This window comes from Tripterygium wilfordii, chromosome 9 (genome assembly GCF_013401445.1).
Source record: "Tripterygium wilfordii isolate XIE 37 chromosome 9, ASM1340144v1, whole genome shotgun sequence".
NCBI classification, from domain to species: domain Eukaryota; kingdom Viridiplantae; phylum Streptophyta; class Magnoliopsida; order Celastrales; family Celastraceae; genus Tripterygium; species Tripterygium wilfordii.
In genome coordinates, this window is record NC_052240.1 from 951,098 (window position 1) to 970,454 (window position 19,357).

The window sequence follows — 19,357 nt, forward strand, 5'->3', positions numbered from 1 at the left end:
GCTAGTTAGGCCCATGACAGAGCGTTCAGTGCTCCATATTCCGAACTGAGGGTTACAATCGAACGGAGGCTGTTCTGGGTTTTTGTGGTTTAGAAAGCCGCGGGCTCGGAGAATTGGAATTACGGAGATCGAGGACCCTATTTTATAGCAGCCGCCATTTTTTATATGCCGCTGACGTCTTCAAAAATTGAAAAGCCTTCTCCCAACGGCACTCTCAAGTTTCAAATCCCAATAGAAGGGAAAGCCCATGTTACATAAAAAGCCCATCTTTCCCATGCTACACGCAAGGCCCATCTTGTTTGTAAAGCCCATATGCCGACTAAAATTAATTATAGGCATATAAAAACCATCTGATTTATTACCTAAATTAAATCATTTCTGTCCTACCAATATACATGCTCTAAAACCCCTCCATTATTCATCAATGTTTGAAGAATCCGAAAATCCACACAGCATAAGAAAGGAGAAATTATCAGATGAAATTATAAGAAAGGAGAAAAAAATGGTCGAGTGGATTACTTATACAAACTTGTCCCTTAGACATTCGAAATGAGCCTAAACTCAAAACATCAGTTCCTAGACTATCACCCAAGCGGTTATCAACGTACTAACAGTCACTATAAAAATACATAAAATAGTTCGTATTAGTGACACCAACAAATGTAAAATACATTTAGATCTGACTAGTAATAAAATAAAACCAACATGGTATGCTTAGGAACAGCTTTTCATCCATAAAAAAAATTAAAAAAATTGATTTGATGACGATGATATATTATTATAAAAACAAACAATCGTTAGATTAGATGCCAGAATTGAAGAAGAAAAACAAAGGTTCAGGAGCATAGCTCTTACAACTACCCTGCAATCCATGGTTAATGCCTTAATTAATGGTGCTCAAAAGAACAATCTAATTGCCCCCATTCCATCCTTGAAACAAATATGATGCCAGGAATCAGCACCTTGAGGAGAGAACAGGCAGCAAATGTATATTCAAGTTCCAACCACATTAACAAATTGCAACTAGTGTCGTTTTCTTCTCCGAGACACTATTTCTGCAGCCCAAGCTTTGCCCAGATCAGTTTGGAATTTCCCTGCACAAAGATTGAACAGACTCAGCATCCAGCTATAGCAGTTCAACAGGAAGTTTAGAAACCCATGACATGACCAACAGAAAAGAGAGGATAGAGAATTTTACACAACTATTCCTTTCATCACTAGACTATACCAACTTTTTACTTCCATTCATATAACGATTCCTCGCTTCTCGAAAAGATTTTTTCATTCATTCTATAAACATAAGAACCATAATCAAAATATGTCACCACCTAGAGTTTGATATGGGTGATGGGCTATAACTCTTGTGTTGTATATTAAGCAAATAATATCACTTCAGAAATTAGCATTATAATACTGATATCAATGAGTTAGGATCTCAGCTAAACTGAAAACATAAAATTTGTCATCTGGTCCAACATATTCATACTAATTTAGCCCCTTAAATTCGTCAAATGCACCATAAGGGGTAGGATGGAGCAGGGAGTAGAATTTCATGTAAAAAGACCCCTACCGGCAGTTGACTGGAAAAACTCATCCAAATCATGCCCTTGTTCTGCATAAAGTCAGATATAATGTCAGATTTTGAGGTAATTGCTTTAACTGATTATGTATCATCAGATGGTCCTGTGCTAAAATTAAATTAGTAGGAATATCAAGGAAATAATTTGACAACTACGCATCCAATAGGGAATGATATGCAAGCACTGAATAAGAATCGATAATCTACAGAAAAACCATCCAGATTATAATATCAGGAAATGTAAGCTACAAAAATTAAACAACATAACAGTAAACCACAAAGAGAAGCTTCAGCGGAAATTCAAGACTAAATATAAATAAAAATAACATTGCCAAACTTTCAGCCTTTTCAATAGAAGAAGATTCTTCAAATATCAATACTACTTGCCAGATAGAGAAAGACAGTCACCATCAAAAATAAGAATTTCATTACATGCTGCAAAATACACATTAGGTATAGAGCAAGCTAATCAAAAATCAAATTACAAGTCCCCCAAACCCTCACCCTTCCAGTTGATCGACTCTCCTGACCTATTTAAAATTTTACTGAACACTAACAACTAACAAGCACACTGATTAAACAACAGCAGCATCATAAATGTCTCTCAATTTATAGAGATACAAGTTCCAAGGTAGGATCCAGAGGCAATCAGATCCTCAACTGCAAAGCATGGTGAGTGGCACCAGCAGCAAGAAATTAGCTATCATGTAAGCTAACTCAAACAATATCAATAATTTATTTTTCTTAATGCTTTTAGCACAAAATAATAAATTATATTGTCATATCATGTAATTCAAAGTGAACGAGACATAATTCAGAGTGGACATGACATATGATAATGTTATGTTCTTTGAAATTGAGAATACTGAACAAACAAGAAGCAACTGAAACTAAATCAAGTTCCATCCTGGATGAGCGATCGATATTCAAAATTTCAAATGCTTCCAAATTAACAATCACAAATTTAGACATGATTGTTCAAAGAAATTAAGCGGGCACTCTCACCATTTTCATATTCTAAGGCTTGAAGTATCATCTCAACCTAAATAGAAGGAAAAAAATACATAATGTTATATAATGCACATATTTTACCATTGAGCAGTGAACAATCTCTTCTAAAAATAACATAAGTTAAAAATTACAAAATTTCCACAATTATCAGAATAAGCGGATCACCATAGTTGGATTCAGAATTCAGTGCAAGCTCTTACTGTTTCATAGATTAAAATTTTGCTACCTTCAGCTAAACCCAACACTAGATACGAGCACCCTCCACCCACATTGAAATGTCCGGGCGGAGGGGGGAACTCGAACATTCATTTACAACAAAAGTTTGAAATATTTCTTTATCAAGAGATGCCTGCAAAGGTACAATACAACATTACTTAAAGTTTCCACAACTACGGTTCCTTCTTCTTTCATGTACTACAATGGTTCAAGGGAAAGTTTATTAGACTAACTCCTTAAATTGAAAGCTACTAAGGATAATCAAATCACAAAAGGAATACAACTCATCCACTGTACAAAATGAAAATTACAATCTTTGAGACATAGAGATGGATGCTATTCTACAACTTAAATAAAGATTCCTGAGACATCAAACAAACAACACCAACAAGAGGGTAAAAAGATATCCTTAAGAGCATGGAACTGAATACAGTTTGAACTCAATAGAATGTATATATGCAACATACTTTGTCGAAATCCTTCACAATTTTGGCTTCTGGGGATGAATTTTCCTCATACTCCATCCACAACAGCCCAATTTCCTTGGCTGCATTTTGCAGATCAGAATAAACAAAACAAAAAATATAGAAAGAGAGTATTTATAGCAATTCATCTTTCATCATTTTAAAGATTTGTATTCCTTTTCCCCCCTTTCCCGGGGTGAGGTGGAAGGGAAGAACAGAAAGCAAGTAGGCACCTCTTAATCCTCCACCAAGCAAGTTGCACATATGGTCTAGTGCTTCTCGCTCTCGCTGACTCTTTTCCTCCTTTGAAATCCCATCAGATGGAGTTATGTCCCCAACAATGGCTGTTAAAGCAGTTAAGAATGTAAGGGAGCACCTTAAAACTAAATTACTACAATGTTTTATTTTCTAATTGGCTTCAAAAACTCCGTGTTCTATATTTCTATTGATAAATAAGCAAAGGATTTAGAATAAGAGTCGGAATACCTTCCGCAATGTCATGAACAATTGCCATTTTTATACACCTGAAATTTCAAAGGAAGACTGTACATCAATAGAAACCAAAGAAGAAAAAGAGAAAGAGATCCAAAACCAACAGTAGACCTAACTTGTCTCGATTAATGCCTGGAATATCCGATGAAATTAGCGCCATCAAACCCATTCGGTACATATGATCTGCTATAGACTCCGGTTCCTTGACATCTCTTTTTACCCATCCAGCTCTTTTTGTTGTCTAACAGTATCCACAAGTAGAACCACATGAACGCCACACCAAACATAATCCAGCTCTTGCCGTCTAATAATATCCACATACAAAACTTACAAGAACCAAAAGCTCTAAAAACAACATGAATGGAACGAGAAAAAGTAACAAAACCAACCTTGAGACGGTGGCACAGAGAGAGGAAATCGATGGCGGAGGAAGTAGTAGAGCCATTATCTGCGGCAAGAGCAGTGGTATTGTCATCGTTGTTGATAAAGGAAGAGGACGATAAAGAAGCTTCGGCAGCCATGCGATTGAGCTTCGGATTTTTCGGAGAGGAAGAGAAGGATTTGAATCTGAATTGAGTAGCGTAAGAGGAGGGGAGTAGGAAGACGAGGGAGGAGGATTTGCAGAGCAAAAATCGACCTCCCATTTCTTTTCATATATCCGTTTTATTATTTACATTTTCTTTTATAATATGTATGCAATTAAAATCGGAAAGTTTATATTGATAGAAATTTTATTTACACATCATTAAAATACTAATTTTACATCACTTTCAAAATATTATAAATTTATACTAAAAATTTATAAATTGACAATTTACACACAAAATTTTGATGAATATATCAAAATACTCTTTATTTATAAAATATTAAAAATAATATTATTAAGTTTAGACATATTTTTAAGACTCTCAATATCAAAATCAAATACCCATAGATTAAATAGAAGAATGGTTCTCGATTTATAAATATCTCTAATATATATATTAGATATGAAAATCTCTCAAATCGAATAAAATTGGTAAAGTAATTGTTACAAAATATTGGTGGGTGTGTATAATTATACTCCATGTGTTGATTTTGTGTTAAAAACTCATGAAAATAAAATTAGTAAACCAGATCCGATTTTCTCACGAAAAATGACATGGTCGTTTTGTTTTTTCTTTCAAAAAAAGACAGTTTGTTGTTGTTTTTATTTCAGGAAAATACTGGGTGTTTGTAGTGATAGATCGTACAAAAAACTTTTAAAAAAACTCTTAAAAAACTTATCTCTTCATCATGATAATTATTTTGATTGTCGACAATGTTATTTTCAAAATGTTATAGTTGATATTTATTCGTATAATCCTTTTATAGCTTATTATCTTCCATTTTTTACGATTTTTTAATGAAATTAATATTGCTTTGTAAAGTTTATTTAACGTGTAAATTATATTTTTTTTCGGAGTATTTTATAATTTAATATGTAAATATAAATATATTTTTTATTTTTAGTTTAATATGTCCCTCAATTTAACCGGCTCTGCCTGCCCCTTATTTTGCGGGCTTAGATTTTTTCTCATGGGCCTGGATTTGAAAAAAGAAGCCAATCCTTTCTGGGCCGTAGACCTTACATATTTTCTCTGCCCGTGTGGCCCAGAAGCTGGAGAGTGGGCCAGAATCACTTCATGAACTATTATGTGTTTCACTTTATTGAGACGGGGACTCGCGTAAGTCCGATTGTTTATTGGATTTGGATGGTTTCTCGTTTTTAAGAAGCAAAAAAAAGTTTTGAGAGTAATAAGTCTTGCTGTTCGCGGCGGAAGGGACTGTATTCTGTATAGGGGCTGTAGCCACCGCCAAGTTTGAAGGGATCCCGACAGCTCATAGAATTCTTCGATCCTAATTATCGGTAAATACCATCGCTTTATGCTCCCTCAATTTGTCGAGATAGTTTAGCAGTTTCTTTGGTTTATTGTGCGATCTCATCCATAAGCGCAAGCGCAGTCTCTCTGTTTTCTGCCAAAATTTCAAAGCTTTTAAGGTATCTAATCAAATTTTTACCTATAGTTCAGCTGAGTTTTTCTTTATTTTCTTATTTATTTATCTGTCCGATCTAATCGTGGAGTATGGCCTGTGAACAAGCATCTTTGAGCACCGTCGTTGTTTTTGCTATCTATCAATTTTTCACCGATAATTTTGTGTTTTTTATTTTTTTATGGGATCTAATTGTAGAATAAAGGCTGTGCTCTGCTCAAGTATTCGTAAACACCACATCCCTGTTTTCCGTCGAAATTCAAAGTTTCTTTTTGCAGTCCAATCGTTGAATCCAGGATGTGATAAAAGCATCGTTAAGCTCTATATCTCTTTTTCTGTTGAAATTTCAAAGCTTTTGGAGTCTATATCTATGTTTTCTGTAGAAATTTCAAATCTTTCTGTCCAACATAGTATTGCCTATTCTTTTCAGCTAATTTATTCAGTAATACAAGACATGCTTGTTCTTTTCAGCTAATAATTTATTCAGTAATATAAGACATGCTTGAGCGTACAATAGGAAAGAGGGGGCGATGCACATCTGTCCATGTAAAAAAACAGGTGGCTTCAATGACTTTGCTTTAAACTGCATTTATTTCTGTTCCTGTTTCATCTATCTTTAAGTTGAATGATTTTCTTTTCCCCCCTTTTGCTGATTCTATGATGCCTAACTCTTTTTCTTTTTTTCTTTTTGGGTTTTATGTTGATTTGGGAAAAAGAGAAACAATAATGTGGAGGCAGATAAGATAAGCCAACTACCAGATGAAATTCTGGTGTCAATTGTGTCTCGCTTGCCTGTGGAAGAAGCAGCAAGGTCTAGTGTCCTTTCACGTAGGTGGCGAAAAGTTTGGACTTTTATTCCCATCTTGAATTTTGATCCTTCAAAGGCTCTACTTGCCATTAAGGAACAGAGAAAAAGAGGATTTCTTGATCAGCGAATGGTTTGTGCGGAAAGGCAGAAATATATCAATTGGGTAAATCTTGTCTTAGAGGCATATCAGGGATCAGCTATTGACGAATTTCAAGTTGAATTTGATTTGGAAAAAAAATTATAGACGGGACATTGACAAATGGGTTAAATTTGCATTTGAGAAGAATGTTAAACGACTTGTTATGAACTTTGACAGGGACGAATTTGGCTTGAGGCCTGGAAATAGTTACCCTTTCCCCACATTATGTAACTCTCTAAAGAGACGGCGTTCACGTACTGTGGGGTTTCCTGTTTGCAGATCCCTCAGGGATCTTCAGCTAAATTGGGTAGATATTAGTGGAGTTGTTATTGAACACTTGTTATCATCTTGCCCCTATCTTGAACAGTTATCCATAGAAAATTCAGATTCTCTTGTTGATCTAAATGTCACCGATCAATCACCTCGATTGAAGCACTTGAAGATAGTTGGTTGCCCCGAATTGGAAAGCATATATCTCTCCACAACAAGTCTTTTGTCGTTCAACTATTTTGGTCAGATAATTCATATCTCGTTTGTGAATGTCCCCAACCTTGTTAAAGTATCTGTTGGAGGGAAGTATTCTGATTCTATCATCAGTAACTTTGCTCAGCTTTCAAACTATGTATTTCGTCTAGAGACGCTTACACTACATTCTAGACTATTTGTTCAAATTGGGGAGTGGGAGGAGGAGGGAAGTACAGTGCATCTCAAATTTCCTATGTTGTCACACCTAAAGAATTTGAAATTGATAGTTTCTGCATACGATTCTCAGAGTCTTCTTGCTTTTGCTCCCTTGCTGAAGGCATCTCCTTCCTTGCATAGTTTTGCATTGGAGGTATGTGTTCTTGATTTACGCTTTTCATTCGACTCTAGTGAGTTAAAACTATCTAGTCTATTGGTACTTGTTCATTGTCAGTGCCATAAGTGGCACAATTATGTTCTAATCCTACCATTCAATAGATTTTGCCAAATGCAAAAGACACTTTATTAGAGGCCATGAGGATCTTACCATTTATTTATAATTGATCGTTGTGAAAAAAATCATTGTGCCGGTAGATAGTCTAGCTTCACTTTTGTTTTACGTGGCAATGATACATGATTGTCTTTCTGTCACAATTTTTTAGATTGCCCGTACTATACATATTTGTAAAATGTTTGTCATCGAACCGCCCGTGCTTTACATATTTGTCCAATGTTTGTCTTTCTGGTAATTAAATCTCTCATACCGAACATATTCTTGTATTTTAATTGATCTTCGCTAGAAAAGTGCGGATTTAAAATGAGGATATGGTTTTATTGATTGTATGTCTTGTTTTGAAGCTGTCGTGTGGGTGTTCAAAGATTGCGTACTAGTAGTAGTCAACCAAGCTAACTAACTTGTAAACGGATAAGGAATTCAATAACCTTTAAGCTCCCCGACCACTTCTTGCAATCTAACAGTGTGGCTTGTTGGTGGGATAGCAAGTAGACGCCTCCATTGGGAAAACACAAGTTGTTGCTTACATGACAGAAACAAAATCAGTTTGTCTCCATGACTTGAATTGTAGACACTGCTTCAAAATCTGCATTGAGAGGATCTTTCCTAATTCTTGTTCGCTTGTTACTAGAAGGGGCTTATTCAATATGTGCGAGAAAAAAAGTTGTTACAAAACTAAATCTTATGCATAGAACAGTTTTAGATTAACTCAAATATATTGGAACATTGTTGGTATCCCTTTCAGTGTCTGTTCATGTCGTGCTATATCTCAACTATGAGAGTTGACTTTCAAGGAGTGTATTTTCCCTCTCTTAGGAAATAAGCAAAATGACGCACTGTGTTTTCCGTTGTTGCAGTTAGAGGTGTATTCTTGGCTTGGTTTGACGATGGTAGAAAAGGCCCCAAAATGTCCACTTCTGTGCCTTAAAGAGGTGGAAATTGTTGGCTTCGTGGGTTGGGATATCGACATGGAATTTGTTACGTTTTTGATTGAGAATGCCATTATGCTAGAGAAAATCGTCATTGATCCTCTGGTTCCATTAGAGGGCTCCCGGTTGACTGAGGAGGAAGTGAAGGAGAGAAAGGAGTTCCTGAAGACGAAAGCCATCAGAAAGCGTGCAATGCGACTCAAATCTAAATTTTCTCTTGGGGACAAACTAGTGCTCCGTAATTTTTGAAGTTAAATTTTTTTTTTTATTCAAAATTTTTAATATATGATAAAGTTTATTTTTCTGTACTTTGGGTGGTCACATTAAATTATCTCATTCCTATGTAGGTGCTGGCATTTGTGTGTAGTTGGTGTTCGATATAGTAATGACTAATGATGATAGGCTTGATGCATTACTTGAAGAAGGTAGCATTGCTTTTGTTTAAAATTTCTAAATTGATGTGGTTCTGTTGGTTCTTTTTGTTTATGAGTTCTGAGAAATTTTCTTCTCTGGAAGATAAGGTGGTAGAGTTAGAGATGAGATACGACTTTCAAATGATGAGGACTTTTGTTCCTTCTAAAGAGAAAAATCTGACTCTGAATTTGAGAAATTATGTTGTATGTGAACAAACACAAAAGAGAATGGCAACTGGCACAGGTTTGACCTTTGGACAATAGGGGAACCACGTTTGGCAATATTTCAACTCTCAAGCTGCAACCATTTTGCCCAGAGTGTGGTGGTTACTTCTGTTGAATACAAATAACCCAGAAAATCGTCCATCTTATCATACTGTGGTGGTTACTTCTGTTGAATACAAATTGTTAGACATTGAGATGGTTTTGGTCTCCATCTCTGGTTTGGTTTCTCAGAGTCTCTGGAGTTTGTGTCCTATTATGTTATTATTAGGCTTGTTTAGTTCGCTATCTTTTTGTTTATTGTGGGCATATAAGCGCATATTTCTTTTGTTCACTGTTGCCTAAATGACACAGTTTCTATTTTCTGTTTTTATGATTTGGAGGTGACAGTTTCTATTTTCTGTTTTTATGATTTGGAGCAGGCGTTAGCTGCTCTAACAAATGGAGTTGGGCTGAGTGCGTTGCGTTAGAGTTCAATCAAACTTCTTGTACAAGATTTAAGGCCATCTCAGCCTAATGTATACATACAACTTGAATATATGACAAGTACAATATTTGAGTTGCTCTCAACTTGTTTCTTTTCATCTTCTTCAATCTCCTTCATCTTCCATTTCCGATCTCCTTCTACTTCTGGTCTGCAAGAAGACACAAGAATCAATACAAATAACCCAGAAGAAATCGTCCAACCATCTTATCGGGGAGATTTTTAATCGTCCACCACCAAGACCTCGCCCCACATGACATCTCTTCCCAATCAGTCCTGTGCTGGCTCTCCAATTTCTTCTCCGCTTTCTTTGCTTCATAAGGTAATAAAAAGAAAGTAATACAAGGCCATCATAGATCCAAAGTAAATGTGACAAAAGAGCATGCAGAGAACCCTATTTTCATGGTGAATGCAGGGTTCATCAGTCAAATCCAGCATGCTCTGGCCATAAACATCAGGTAAGTAAGCTGAAAGTATAGTCTCATACAATAGCTATTAAGCACAATGCTACTTAGATGCATTTTTTTTTTCTCTTTTTAATTTTTTTTTCTCTTTTTAAAATAGGTTTTAAGAATTGGTAAATTTATCAATTATTAACTTACCATTACCGATCGATCGGTATACTGACTCTTAACGGTAATGGTAACGGTAGCATTTTTTGAGTTACCGAAAAAATCGGTTATATTAATAACAACCATACTTTTATATCCTTGGACGTGGAACAAGAAGCACTAAAAACCAAACAAATCCTTGAAGAAGTAGTTTGTTCAACTAATACAAGTAAAATATATTTTGGTTTACTAAGGATACATACAGATTATCATAGGCAGATTACATTCTCCTTTCCATCTCCAGATTTGTTGAAAGTGAAAGAATTATCTAACCATCCTATAGTTCTTGCTTTGTCAACATAATGTATGAACTGTTTCTCAGCATCAGGCACATCCAGAGCCAGGTCATCTAGAGAATCACCTAATCTCCCGAAACCCTTCGTCATCTGATACATGGTTATGAGTCCTGAACTGAAGCCTTTATCGAGCAAACTCCATAGCTTGTCATTCTTTTTCTCTATTACTGTCACCAACGCTTTCTTGACGACCTCGTGGTGAAAAAATGGCATGCCTAATTCCTTAATGCAGCGACAAGCTTCCCTTGCATCCCCTCCAGATTCATACTCCTCCAACAACTTCTCAATTTTTTCCTTGACATCCTCAACAGCCCATCCAGGCTTGCTGCTTCCTCCACCACCCCAACACCTCAAGATCCTCTCCCCTGAAAGTCGAGCCTTTAACAACGACTTTGCCATTTGGAGGACTTTGCTTCCAATCGAATCTGGCCCGGAAAACTGGGTTGCAATCTCCTCCAAATGTTGTGGAGCCAACACTTCATCGACCACTGCTCGAGCTACAAACATAGCAAGATCTTCAACAACAACAGGATTATCAAGAGCAGTGTCATCTGCAGATTCTATCAACATCGTAAACCCGTTAACAATATCATCTGCTGGAAAACACAAAGATGACAACAAAACAGATGCCATTTCCTTCTCTCTATTCTTTCTGTCCATTACTAGAGTTATTAGTCTCTTCACAAAGATAGCATTCAGTTCAGCTGAACATGTAGTATTTTCTGATTCTAGACAACTACTGACCTCTAAAATATCACCAGTAAGAAAATATTCTTGAATAATAGACTGAGCCTTCAACTTAAAAATCTTGGCGACACTGTCTTCTAATGATGGCTTTACTGGCGCTACTGAGAGTGACTTTAAAGATGAAGCACACAACCAGCCCTCTGATGCTGCCTTGGAAATCAAGGATCGCAGCATCGCTCTTGCATTTGGTATGTCAAGTGATAAATCATCAACCATGTCGATCATCCGACCAAACCCTTTTGATATTTGACTTGTGTTTATTAAACCTTCTTCAGCAGCTTCTTTGAGCAAGTCTAGTAGCAGGCCTTCAGCTTGCGGCTTCTCCATTGCCTTTATAAGAGCTCGTTTTACTATCTCATGGTGGAAGAAAGGAACTTTCAAATCCTTGATGCACCTGCAAGCTTCTTTCTTATCTTTACTCGCCACATATTCTATCAACAGATTGTTAATCCTCACTTTCACATCCTCAACCGAGTTACTCTTACTACCTCCCCATCGTCGCTCAATTATTTCAGCATGTAAAGGGGCTGCCAGATAACCCTTCTCTGCCCTCTTCAGTACGTCAACACCCTTTGAACCTTTTGGTAAACAATCCATTTGTTTCTTCAAAAATGCAGGTGGAAGTATCTCATCCACCACAGCTCGAGCTATGAACAATGCAAGAATATCAACTGCATCAGGTATGTCTACAATCAAGTCATCAGCAGATTCCACCAATTTAGTGAAGCCTCGGTAAACCTGCTGAGAATCAATGATATTGGCATAGAGAGCTGATAGTAGAACACCAGCCATCTCCTTCTCTTTGTCATTCCGATCCATTGCAGTAGATACAAGTTTCTTGACGAAGTAGTAGTTATAGACTGGCATTCCAAGTTCTCTCAATTCATTAGCTGTCGAGACAACATCGTCATTCGCAAAGTACTCCTCCACAATTATTGTAGTTTTCTTTCTGAACTCATCAAAATCAGCAGTCTTTCTTATGGCACTTGAATTTTCACAATCCTGAGACCAATATAAAATGCCAATCAAGTGATCAACAAAATGGCAAACCTTGTCTTTGCATTTAGATTAACCAAAAGAATGGGGTAAAACACGGATAATTGATCTAGTTACCTCGCTACTGTCATAGTTCGGGTCATTAGGATCAAGGATAGAACAATCATCGCTGTCCATTAACCCTCCCCAGGTACCTTTGCCTCCTGATCCACCTGCAACCAAGCATAATCCTCATGCCAATAAGATAGCTAAAGTCCACTGGTTTCACTACTGAAAGTTTATCGGCTTCCATTTACGCTCTTTATCATAGTGAACGAAATTGAGCACCTTTTTTAGGGCATCCATCGTTAGGGGAATGCGAATGTCTATCATGCTTTAGTGGACTTCCCTTGCTTGGACTTGCTGGTTTGGCATGTGCCACTGGGGAACTTGGAGATTTGGGGGAGGATCTTGGAGATTTTGGAGACACTGACGACGTCTGCAACGGAGTAACAGATAATGGATCTGCACTCTCTGAAGCAGATCGGACAAGCTCCCGATGCTCACATGATGCAAAACCATCACTGAACTCCATCTTAGATATAAAATACCATTGATCTGCAATACTGAACTGGTTCAAAAGCTCTGCTACAATTTTTCGATTCCTTTTATCACTCAAAACATGAAAGGGGATGTGATGATGGTGAGAACAAACAACACAGATCAAATTAACAGACATTCATAATATATTACTATCTAAACTGTTTCATACCAAAGGAGAAGACTTTACCTTAAAATGCAAATGGGAATTTGAAAGAAGTCGCCGGAGTGCTTCAGCACACGCCGGCGGTGATTGGATTTTTGCTACAAGGGTTCCTGGTTGACAGTTGGAGGATTTTCTTCTTCTTTTTCCTTGTTGGGTTTGATAGTTTTAGAGTGAATTGGAAGAGCAGGGAAATGACAAGAGGGTAGTTGCGACCAAGTCTTAAATCAGTTATGGATCAAAAGGCGGAACCGAAGGAAGCTACTTCATCGGACGGTTTAGATGGGTCGTCTAGTATCCTTCCTTTTGAAGCGGGAAAAATGCCCCAGAAACCCGTGGATCAAGTAACTGAATTTTAACGGTTCTCATTGAAATTATGGGCCGAATCTGACGGAATGTAAATATGGGCTTGTTAATTCATGGGCCTAGATTATTATGGGTTTCATACGGGCTTTTAGGGACAAAAAAACTAGGCCCAAATCTGTTGACATCAAACCCTAGTGACCCAGCCGCACAATGCCGTGATTGCCGCCCGATATTCTTTCATTGCTTTAACCCTATAAATATACATCAGTTTCTAGGGTTTTATCAGCTCTCCCTCCCTCTCCCTGCTCCTCCGGTTTAGTTTCTTTTACGTGTTTTAGGCTTTAGGCTGTAGGCCATGTTTTCTATGTTGCGATCGTTTCTATATACAATAAATCAGTTGATTCATGCCTCGATTAGTGATTATTTGTTCGAAAGATGTGATTTTTTATCGAGGAGTTTGTTAATTGTTCGTCGAAAGTTCAGTTTCTATGTTTGTGCTAATGCGACGGGGGTCTCCAAGACCCCATACTAAAGCGGAGCAAACGAATTTGTGTTTGCAAATTCCGAAGTAAACGTCGTAGATCAATGCCCGACTTACGTCGAGATTTCTAGGAGTCTCCGTTGGATGGGGCAGGTCTCATATTCCATCGCCTTGTGGAGCAGCGTCGCTGCCTTTACCACTTAGGATTAGCCATGAGACATACATCTATCAAATTCTCTCTCTATTCATGATTTACTGATTGAAAGTTTTGATTTTTTTTCAAGTTGCCGATGAAGAAATCATTCAGTAAAAACACCATCTTTCGGGACTGAATGGCTTTGTTGAGCGCTGCTGACATTCTGCAATTCTGAGGCCTTTCTTGAAAATATGTTTCGAGCTTTTTTTCTTTAGAATTTATTTGGGTGTGTTTTGTTGTGTGCGCTCAGATTTTTTCGTTGTGATTTGGGGAAAATACGGTTTGTGTTGGTTGATTTGTTTGAAGTCTTTGTGAAGTTGTGGATTCAGTGTCATAATCCTTGTTCTGCTTTGATCATGTTGTGAATTTATGAGGGTTGCAATAGGAATGACTTTCCAAGAAATTTGTGATTTAAATTCAGGGTTTTGCGGATTATTTGAATAAAAAAAAACACATAGCACCCGAGCTGTTTGATGAGAACTATAATAGCTTGTGGATGCGTATGCTTTTAGGATGAGTCTGCTTGAGTTGGTTTCAATGGAGAGTGTGATTCTGTTGTGAAGATACAAGAAGGTGACTAGTGCGATGAAGCCATTATCATTGGGTGAGGTCAGAGGGCTTATTGAGAATGTATTCTGAAGCAAGCAGAGAGACCTTCTGCTCCTGAGTTCCTAGAAGATACCCTTATTTGATTGACTTATAATATGATACAGAATCCCTTGCTTTGTTTAGAAAGTCTCTGTTTGTAGAGGATATTATTGTACTTAGATTATAAAATTTGATTTCTATGTGATTCCTGATTCTTTATTCAATTGTAGAATTACACTCTTTAGTTTTCTTTATGTTACCATCTCTATTGGATAACAACTCAATTCACAGCATAATAAACTGAAGAATTATGGGCAAAAGGCACCATAGCATGAACCAAAATCATCATGTAATCAATGAGAAGCACCAATCCAAAAATTTTGATTAAAGGAAACTTAATTTAAATAATCAGAGTCACAACTGTTTGAAATCAAAGTAATCCCACATTCACTACTTTTCACCTATAAGAGCATCCACAGTGATGCTTGAAATATCAAGCACTTCAAAATTATTCTCTCTCTCCTCCTTTATCCTACGTGGCACAATTTAATTGGATGATTAAATCTCACAATATACACTATTCATCAACACTTCATACATTCCAACACTCCATACTCACTTTCTCTATTTTCTCTCTCTTCCTTTTTATCATCTCTTTCTTCCTTCTCATATCTCTCTCTTCCTTTTCATCTTCTCTTTCTTCCTTTTTATCATCTCTTTCTTCCTTTTCATCACCTCTTTCTTCCTTTTTATCATCTCTCTCTTCACTATTCATCAACTATATACATACTCCAACTCTCAAGTATCATTTTTCCACAACTAAATTTTCAAGCGTCATTTTTCACCCATTGTGTGCATGTAGCGCTATACTTATCAAAAAAGTAACATTTCAAGTACTTAAAATACACTCCATTATATCCATTGTGAACATCTAGCACTTAACTTATCAAGAAAGTATCATATCAAGTACTTCAAAATCATCTCATTGTGGATGCTCTAATATATAAACAGGTCAAGGAAAGGCTTCAACTAATAACAGTGGATATGCATCAGAGAAGTGAATCTACCTTGTACACATTTCTACTGAGGGCCAAAGACGGAGCTGGCTGGCCAAAATGGTTAACAGAACAAGAACGGGTTATGCGTAGGCACCGTACTCTACCTTCTGAGTTTCTGTTAATACTCTTGCAGTGTCTAAAGCTATTTGTCCGCCAACATAGTGCTGTCGACACACCGGCATGTAGACATCAGCTCCTCCGATCAATTCTGTCTGAATCTCCTCTGTCTTCCGCAAAGTAAAAAAGGCGCGATTGCCGCATATTTCACATCGAGCAGTTAACTTGGTCACGGAATCGGCAAGTGGAATTATGTGAAGAACAGAACCAAAGCTCCTCCTGCCAACCAATAGTCACCATGAAACGCGAAACAGAGAAACACTTGCAGATGGGGCTAATTCTCTATTTTACCTCAAATAGTCACCGTCCAGGCCAGCAACTATTATAGTTTTGCCATCATGATCAGCAGCTTTGCGGCAGAAATCATAGAGGTCATCGAAAAATTGAGCTTCATCAATGCCAATCACATCAAGCTGTCAAAACATAATGGTTGTGAGTATGAATACAGCACAATGAAAGCCAAACAAGCGTAAAAGAAGTCGAGTAGCAAAATTTCCACCATTCTTTCAACATGTGAAGTATGGGACAATTACTACTAATACAGTTATACCCCAATAGAATCACACCAACCACATAAATTTACAGTACCATCGTTCAAGATAGGCACCACTACGTTTCAGTGTTATGATACCTTATCATAAGCATCAGGACCAAGTTTTTGCCTGAATGATGACAAATTTGCCAACGCCGAACAAGGCAACTTCATTCCATCATGCGTGACTATCGAATCCAATCTATATCGTGTATCCTTATTTGACTTTATTATCGCAACACTTCTGCATAACAAACCATAGAATTAGTGAATTACAATAGAATATATTGAGCAAAATCTTAGCAGTTTCTAGATCCTCTAATTTTGCATACAATATCAACAGTTTAGTCTTTAGATATTGGTTGGGAATAAACCCAAAAACAACCATTTGTGCATGGATTCTCCTCTCTTTCTTATATTCTTCCCGGTATATGCACTCTTGCAATAGAAGAACATAGGTTCCTGAGTCCACTCCCAGCCCCGTAACAGCCCCACTGCTTGGCTCAATCTCCCCGATACACTAATGTTTCATCCGAGTGAAACCTTATTCGCCAGTGACAATTGCATTCAACCAGTAGCATAAAGTTTAAGTTTCATATTCAGCACCCTCTTCATGAACAAAAAATTAGAATGCAAAAGAAACTTTATTCGAGAGGGCGAAGAAGGTGAAGCCCACAGAAACAGATATAAACAACAAAAGCAAACATTCAAAGTAACTAAACTACAAACAAACAAAAATCAACTGTTGAAAATTAACTTCCTACGAAAATTATAAGAAACTGAGTGTCCAAACGAATCAAAAATTGATTTTTCAGTAAGAATGACAATTGACATGTAACTTGATACATGTATACGGTTCTCCAGACTTGATCAAAGCTAAATGAACATCAAAGTACCCTATATTCAAACATTAAAGAACAAACTTTGAGCAACACCGAAATCGTACAGTAAAATTAACGCAAAAAGACAGCCCAACAAACCTGCCATTTTCGCTCTCGGACTGAATGCGACGGATAAGCGTGGTAGTTTTCCCAGCGAACATGGGGCCCACAATCACATGAATCTCTCCGTCGGACGACGAGCGAGAGGATTCCGATTGCAAGCTCCGGTTGTGGATTGAAAAAATTGGGGATTTGGGTGGAATCAATCTGGGTTTTGTGTGTATAGATATGGGGCTTTGAAGAAAGGTCGGAATCAAGTTAGAGGAGGATTCAGAGGCCAAAGAGAAGACACCAAAACGTATGGCCTTTGAGCGGTGAAGAGAGAAGGGTGAAGCTGACAGTGACATTAGAGACTTCATTCTTGAAATAGTCAACATAGAGAGATGAAGAGAAGGAGAGGCTTTAAAGGGTTTTGCTCGTTGGAGAGAGAAATATGGGAAGTCTGGCAAATTTGGGGTTTAAGGGTTTAGGGACAAACAGAGATGGGGTTGCAGAGAACAGAAGGGTTAGGGGGTCTTTTTCCAGTGAAAAACAGAGATGATCATTGCTTAACTTGTCACTAATCACTAGGGTTACTCAATAATTAATTTTTCTCAAAATATAATTAAATACCTCAAATCTTCCCATTCATTTTATTTATTTATTCAAAATTTAAAATGAACAAAAATTTACTTACTTTCTTTTAATTTAATTTTACTTTATACAAGTCTAAACCTATTTACCTTAAGTATCCCCCTAACAAGCTTTTTAATATAAAGATGATAGGAATCCAGGAGACAAATATGAACCAAAGCCTAACACAATAATTATCCTCCATGTGATAAATCATGATCATACATATTTACAAATTTCAAGAGGCCTATTATCTAAGCATTGACCAATAATGGATGGAATTAAGTCAATAGATAATGTACATTCAAGCTTGAATTAATGCAATTTCAATTTGTGCAAAAGAAATGTAAAAGTCTTCATAGTGGGCAGCACCATCTTTGAACAACAATTAGGGTTAGGAGGCACTTAATGGTTGGTAAGGAGACATGCAATTTAAAATATTGGGTTTGTTCTTCAAGTTGTTTTAGTTTAATTATCCCAAAAGCATAAAAGGGGTATAAAAAAAAAAAGAGGAAGAAATTATAAAACTAACTATATATGTTGGATTGGTAAAATCATCTCAAATCAAACTCTTCTATGATTTGTATTTAGTAATTATACATCATTAAATGTATAATTTTAGTCGTTGGTTATCTCTCTGAACTTAGGACGTAAAGAATCTCATTCGAAGTTGCGAGTTCGATTATAAGCTGATATCACTATTTTCAAGTGGTTTGCGTTGAGTCGCAACTCAACTTACCTGTATAACGGATCTGTGTGTACCTAATCTAACATGAATTTAGACTTAGTGAACTGTCCAAACAACAACATGCTAAGTTATTATCAGATTTAAAAAATACATAATTATACAGCCAATCCGTAATTGTTATAGTTATTATCAACGTAGTAATGTGGTTTTTTATTACATATATAAAGTGATGAGGCCATGGAATCCTAAATGTAAGACGTCATGCATGTGCGGTGCATGCCAAATGTGTAATGTTGATGCATCTACCTGCCTAGTTGTATTCTTTGGATGAGTGGGGAGACAAGCAATCCCTTCTGTCTTTCACACATCTCCAACTTTCTTTTTTTGATTTTTATATTTAAAGTTGTAAACAAAGCCATTTTTGGTGATAAGCATTCTCATATATTCAAAAGCTTTATTGGTAAAACACCTGTTACAGTGACCCTGTTACAGTGAATTTCTATTTTTTTTTTACTCGAAACATTTATGATATATCACGCGTATAAGTGTCATCTGAACTATTTATAATTAACGTGAATTTCCACTTTCATCTATTCAAACTATGGACAATTTTGAAATGCACCATTGCCATATTCATTCAAAACAAAATTTATAATGGTACTAAAGAATGTATTTTGAAAGTCAAATATAAGACTTTAGA

General features: G+C 36.7%; 4 protein-coding genes and 1 non-coding gene across 8 annotated transcripts; 2 read left to right on the forward strand and 3 right to left on the reverse strand.

Moving 5' to 3' along the window:
* Positions 1 to 744: 744 nt before the first annotated feature.
* Positions 745 to 4,419, reverse strand: LOC120004995 (5'-deoxynucleotidase HDDC2). 3 transcript variants are annotated; one of them, XM_038854408.1, is made up of 8 exons: positions 4,152 to 4,419; positions 3,879 to 4,003; positions 3,757 to 3,794; positions 3,504 to 3,614; positions 3,274 to 3,353; positions 2,585 to 2,621; positions 1,571 to 1,612; positions 749 to 1,094 (listed from the first exon to the last, which is right to left on the reverse strand). In XM_038854408.1, exons 1-8 carry the CDS (start codon positions 4,404 to 4,406, stop codon positions 1,024 to 1,026), a joined length of 759 nt encoding a protein of 252 aa, XP_038710336.1. In that variant the 5' UTR covers positions 4,407 to 4,419; the 3' UTR covers positions 749 to 1,023. The 3 variants fall into 3 exon arrangements, with proteins under 3 accessions (XP_038710338.1, XP_038710337.1, XP_038710336.1); XM_038854410.1 differs by lacking the exon at positions 2,585 to 2,621 and having other exon boundaries at positions 745 to 1,094; XM_038854409.1 differs by lacking the exon at positions 1,571 to 1,612 and having other exon boundaries at positions 745 to 1,094.
* Positions 4,420 to 5,559: 1,140 nt separating this feature from the next.
* On the forward strand, positions 5,560 to 9,107 carry LOC120006288. 2 transcript variants are annotated; one of them, XM_038856281.1, is made up of 4 exons: positions 5,560 to 5,650; positions 6,247 to 6,333; positions 6,492 to 7,557; positions 8,556 to 9,107. In XM_038856281.1, the coding sequence occupies exons 3-4, from the start codon at positions 6,886 to 6,888 to the stop codon at positions 8,874 to 8,876; spliced, it is 993 nt and encodes a 330-aa protein (XP_038712209.1). In that variant the 5' UTR covers positions 5,560 to 5,650; positions 6,247 to 6,333; positions 6,492 to 6,885; the 3' UTR covers positions 8,877 to 9,107. The 2 variants fall into 2 exon arrangements, with proteins under 2 accessions (XP_038712209.1, XP_038712210.1); XM_038856282.1 differs by lacking the exon at positions 5,560 to 5,650 and adding an exon at positions 5,738 to 5,782.
* A 1,390-nt stretch (positions 9,108 to 10,497) lies between these two features.
* On the reverse strand, positions 10,498 to 12,970 carry LOC120006700 (MA3 DOMAIN-CONTAINING TRANSLATION REGULATORY FACTOR 2). Its single transcript, XM_038856835.1, has 3 exons — positions 12,724 to 12,970; positions 12,514 to 12,608; positions 10,498 to 12,402 (listed from the first exon to the last, which is right to left on the reverse strand). Exons 1-3 carry the CDS (start codon positions 12,968 to 12,970, stop codon positions 10,567 to 10,569), a joined length of 2,178 nt encoding a protein of 725 aa, XP_038712763.1. The 3' UTR covers positions 10,498 to 10,566.
* Positions 12,971 to 14,190: 1,220 nt separating this feature from the next.
* LOC120004815 (thymidine kinase a-like) lies at positions 14,191 to 17,905 on the reverse strand. The gene is made up of 5 exons (XM_038854125.1): positions 17,397 to 17,905; positions 16,516 to 16,660; positions 16,176 to 16,297; positions 15,707 to 16,103; positions 14,191 to 15,173 (listed from the first exon to the last, which is right to left on the reverse strand). The coding sequence occupies exons 1-4, from the start codon at positions 17,732 to 17,734 to the stop codon at positions 15,848 to 15,850; spliced, it is 861 nt and encodes a 286-aa protein (XP_038710053.1). The 5' UTR covers positions 17,735 to 17,905; the 3' UTR covers positions 14,191 to 15,173; positions 15,707 to 15,847.
* LOC120006736 lies at positions 14,210 to 14,301 on the forward strand. Its single transcript, XR_005470080.1, has one exon. It is a non-coding gene; the product is annotated as a small nucleolar RNA SNORD96 family (small nucleolar RNA).
* Positions 17,906 to 19,357: the final 1,452 nt, after the last annotated feature.

Bases quoted from the DNA above. Each gene is read 5' to 3' on its own strand.
- LOC120004995 (XM_038854408.1), bottom strand. From the start codon at position 4,406: ATGGGAGGTCGATTTTTGCTCTGCAAATCCTCCTCCCTCGTCTTCCTA. The intron at 3,795-3,878 runs GTTAGGTCTACT...TTGAAATTTCAG, and splicing joins CCAGGCATTAATCGAGACAA to GTGTATAAAAATGGCAATTG. The intron at 3,354-3,503 runs GTGCCTACTTGC...TGCAAAATGCAG, and splicing joins GCTTGGTGGAGGATTAAGAG to CCAAGGAAATTGGGCTGTTG.
- LOC120006288 (XM_038856281.1), top strand. From the start codon at position 6,886: ATGAACTTTGACAGGGACGAATTTGGCTTGAGGCCTGGAAATAGTTAC. The intron at 7,558-8,555 runs GTATGTGTTCTT...CCGTTGTTGCAG, and splicing joins TGCATAGTTTTGCATTGGAG to TTAGAGGTGTATTCTTGGCT.
- LOC120006700 (XM_038856835.1), bottom strand. From the start codon at position 12,970: ATGGAGTTCAGTGATGGTTTTGCATCATGTGAGCATCGGGAGCTTGTC. The intron at 12,609-12,723 runs GTGCTCAATTTC...GCTTGGTTGCAG, and splicing joins CGATGGATGCCCTAAAAAAG to GTGGATCAGGAGGCAAAGGT. The intron at 12,403-12,513 runs GTAACTAGATCA...TATTGGTCTCAG, and splicing joins CGAACTATGACAGTAGCGAG to GATTGTGAAAATTCAAGTGC.
- LOC120004815 (XM_038854125.1), bottom strand. From the start codon at position 17,734: ATGTTGACTATTTCAAGAATGAAGTCTCTAATGTCACTGTCAGCTTCA. The intron at 16,661-17,396 runs GTTTGTTGGGCT...TTTGTTATGCAG, and splicing joins TCCGAGAGCGAAAATGGCAG to AAGTGTTGCGATAATAAAGT. The intron at 16,104-16,175 runs GTAAAATAGAGA...ATTGGTTGGCAG, and splicing joins CTGGACGGTGACTATTTGAG to GAGGAGCTTTGGTTCTGTTC.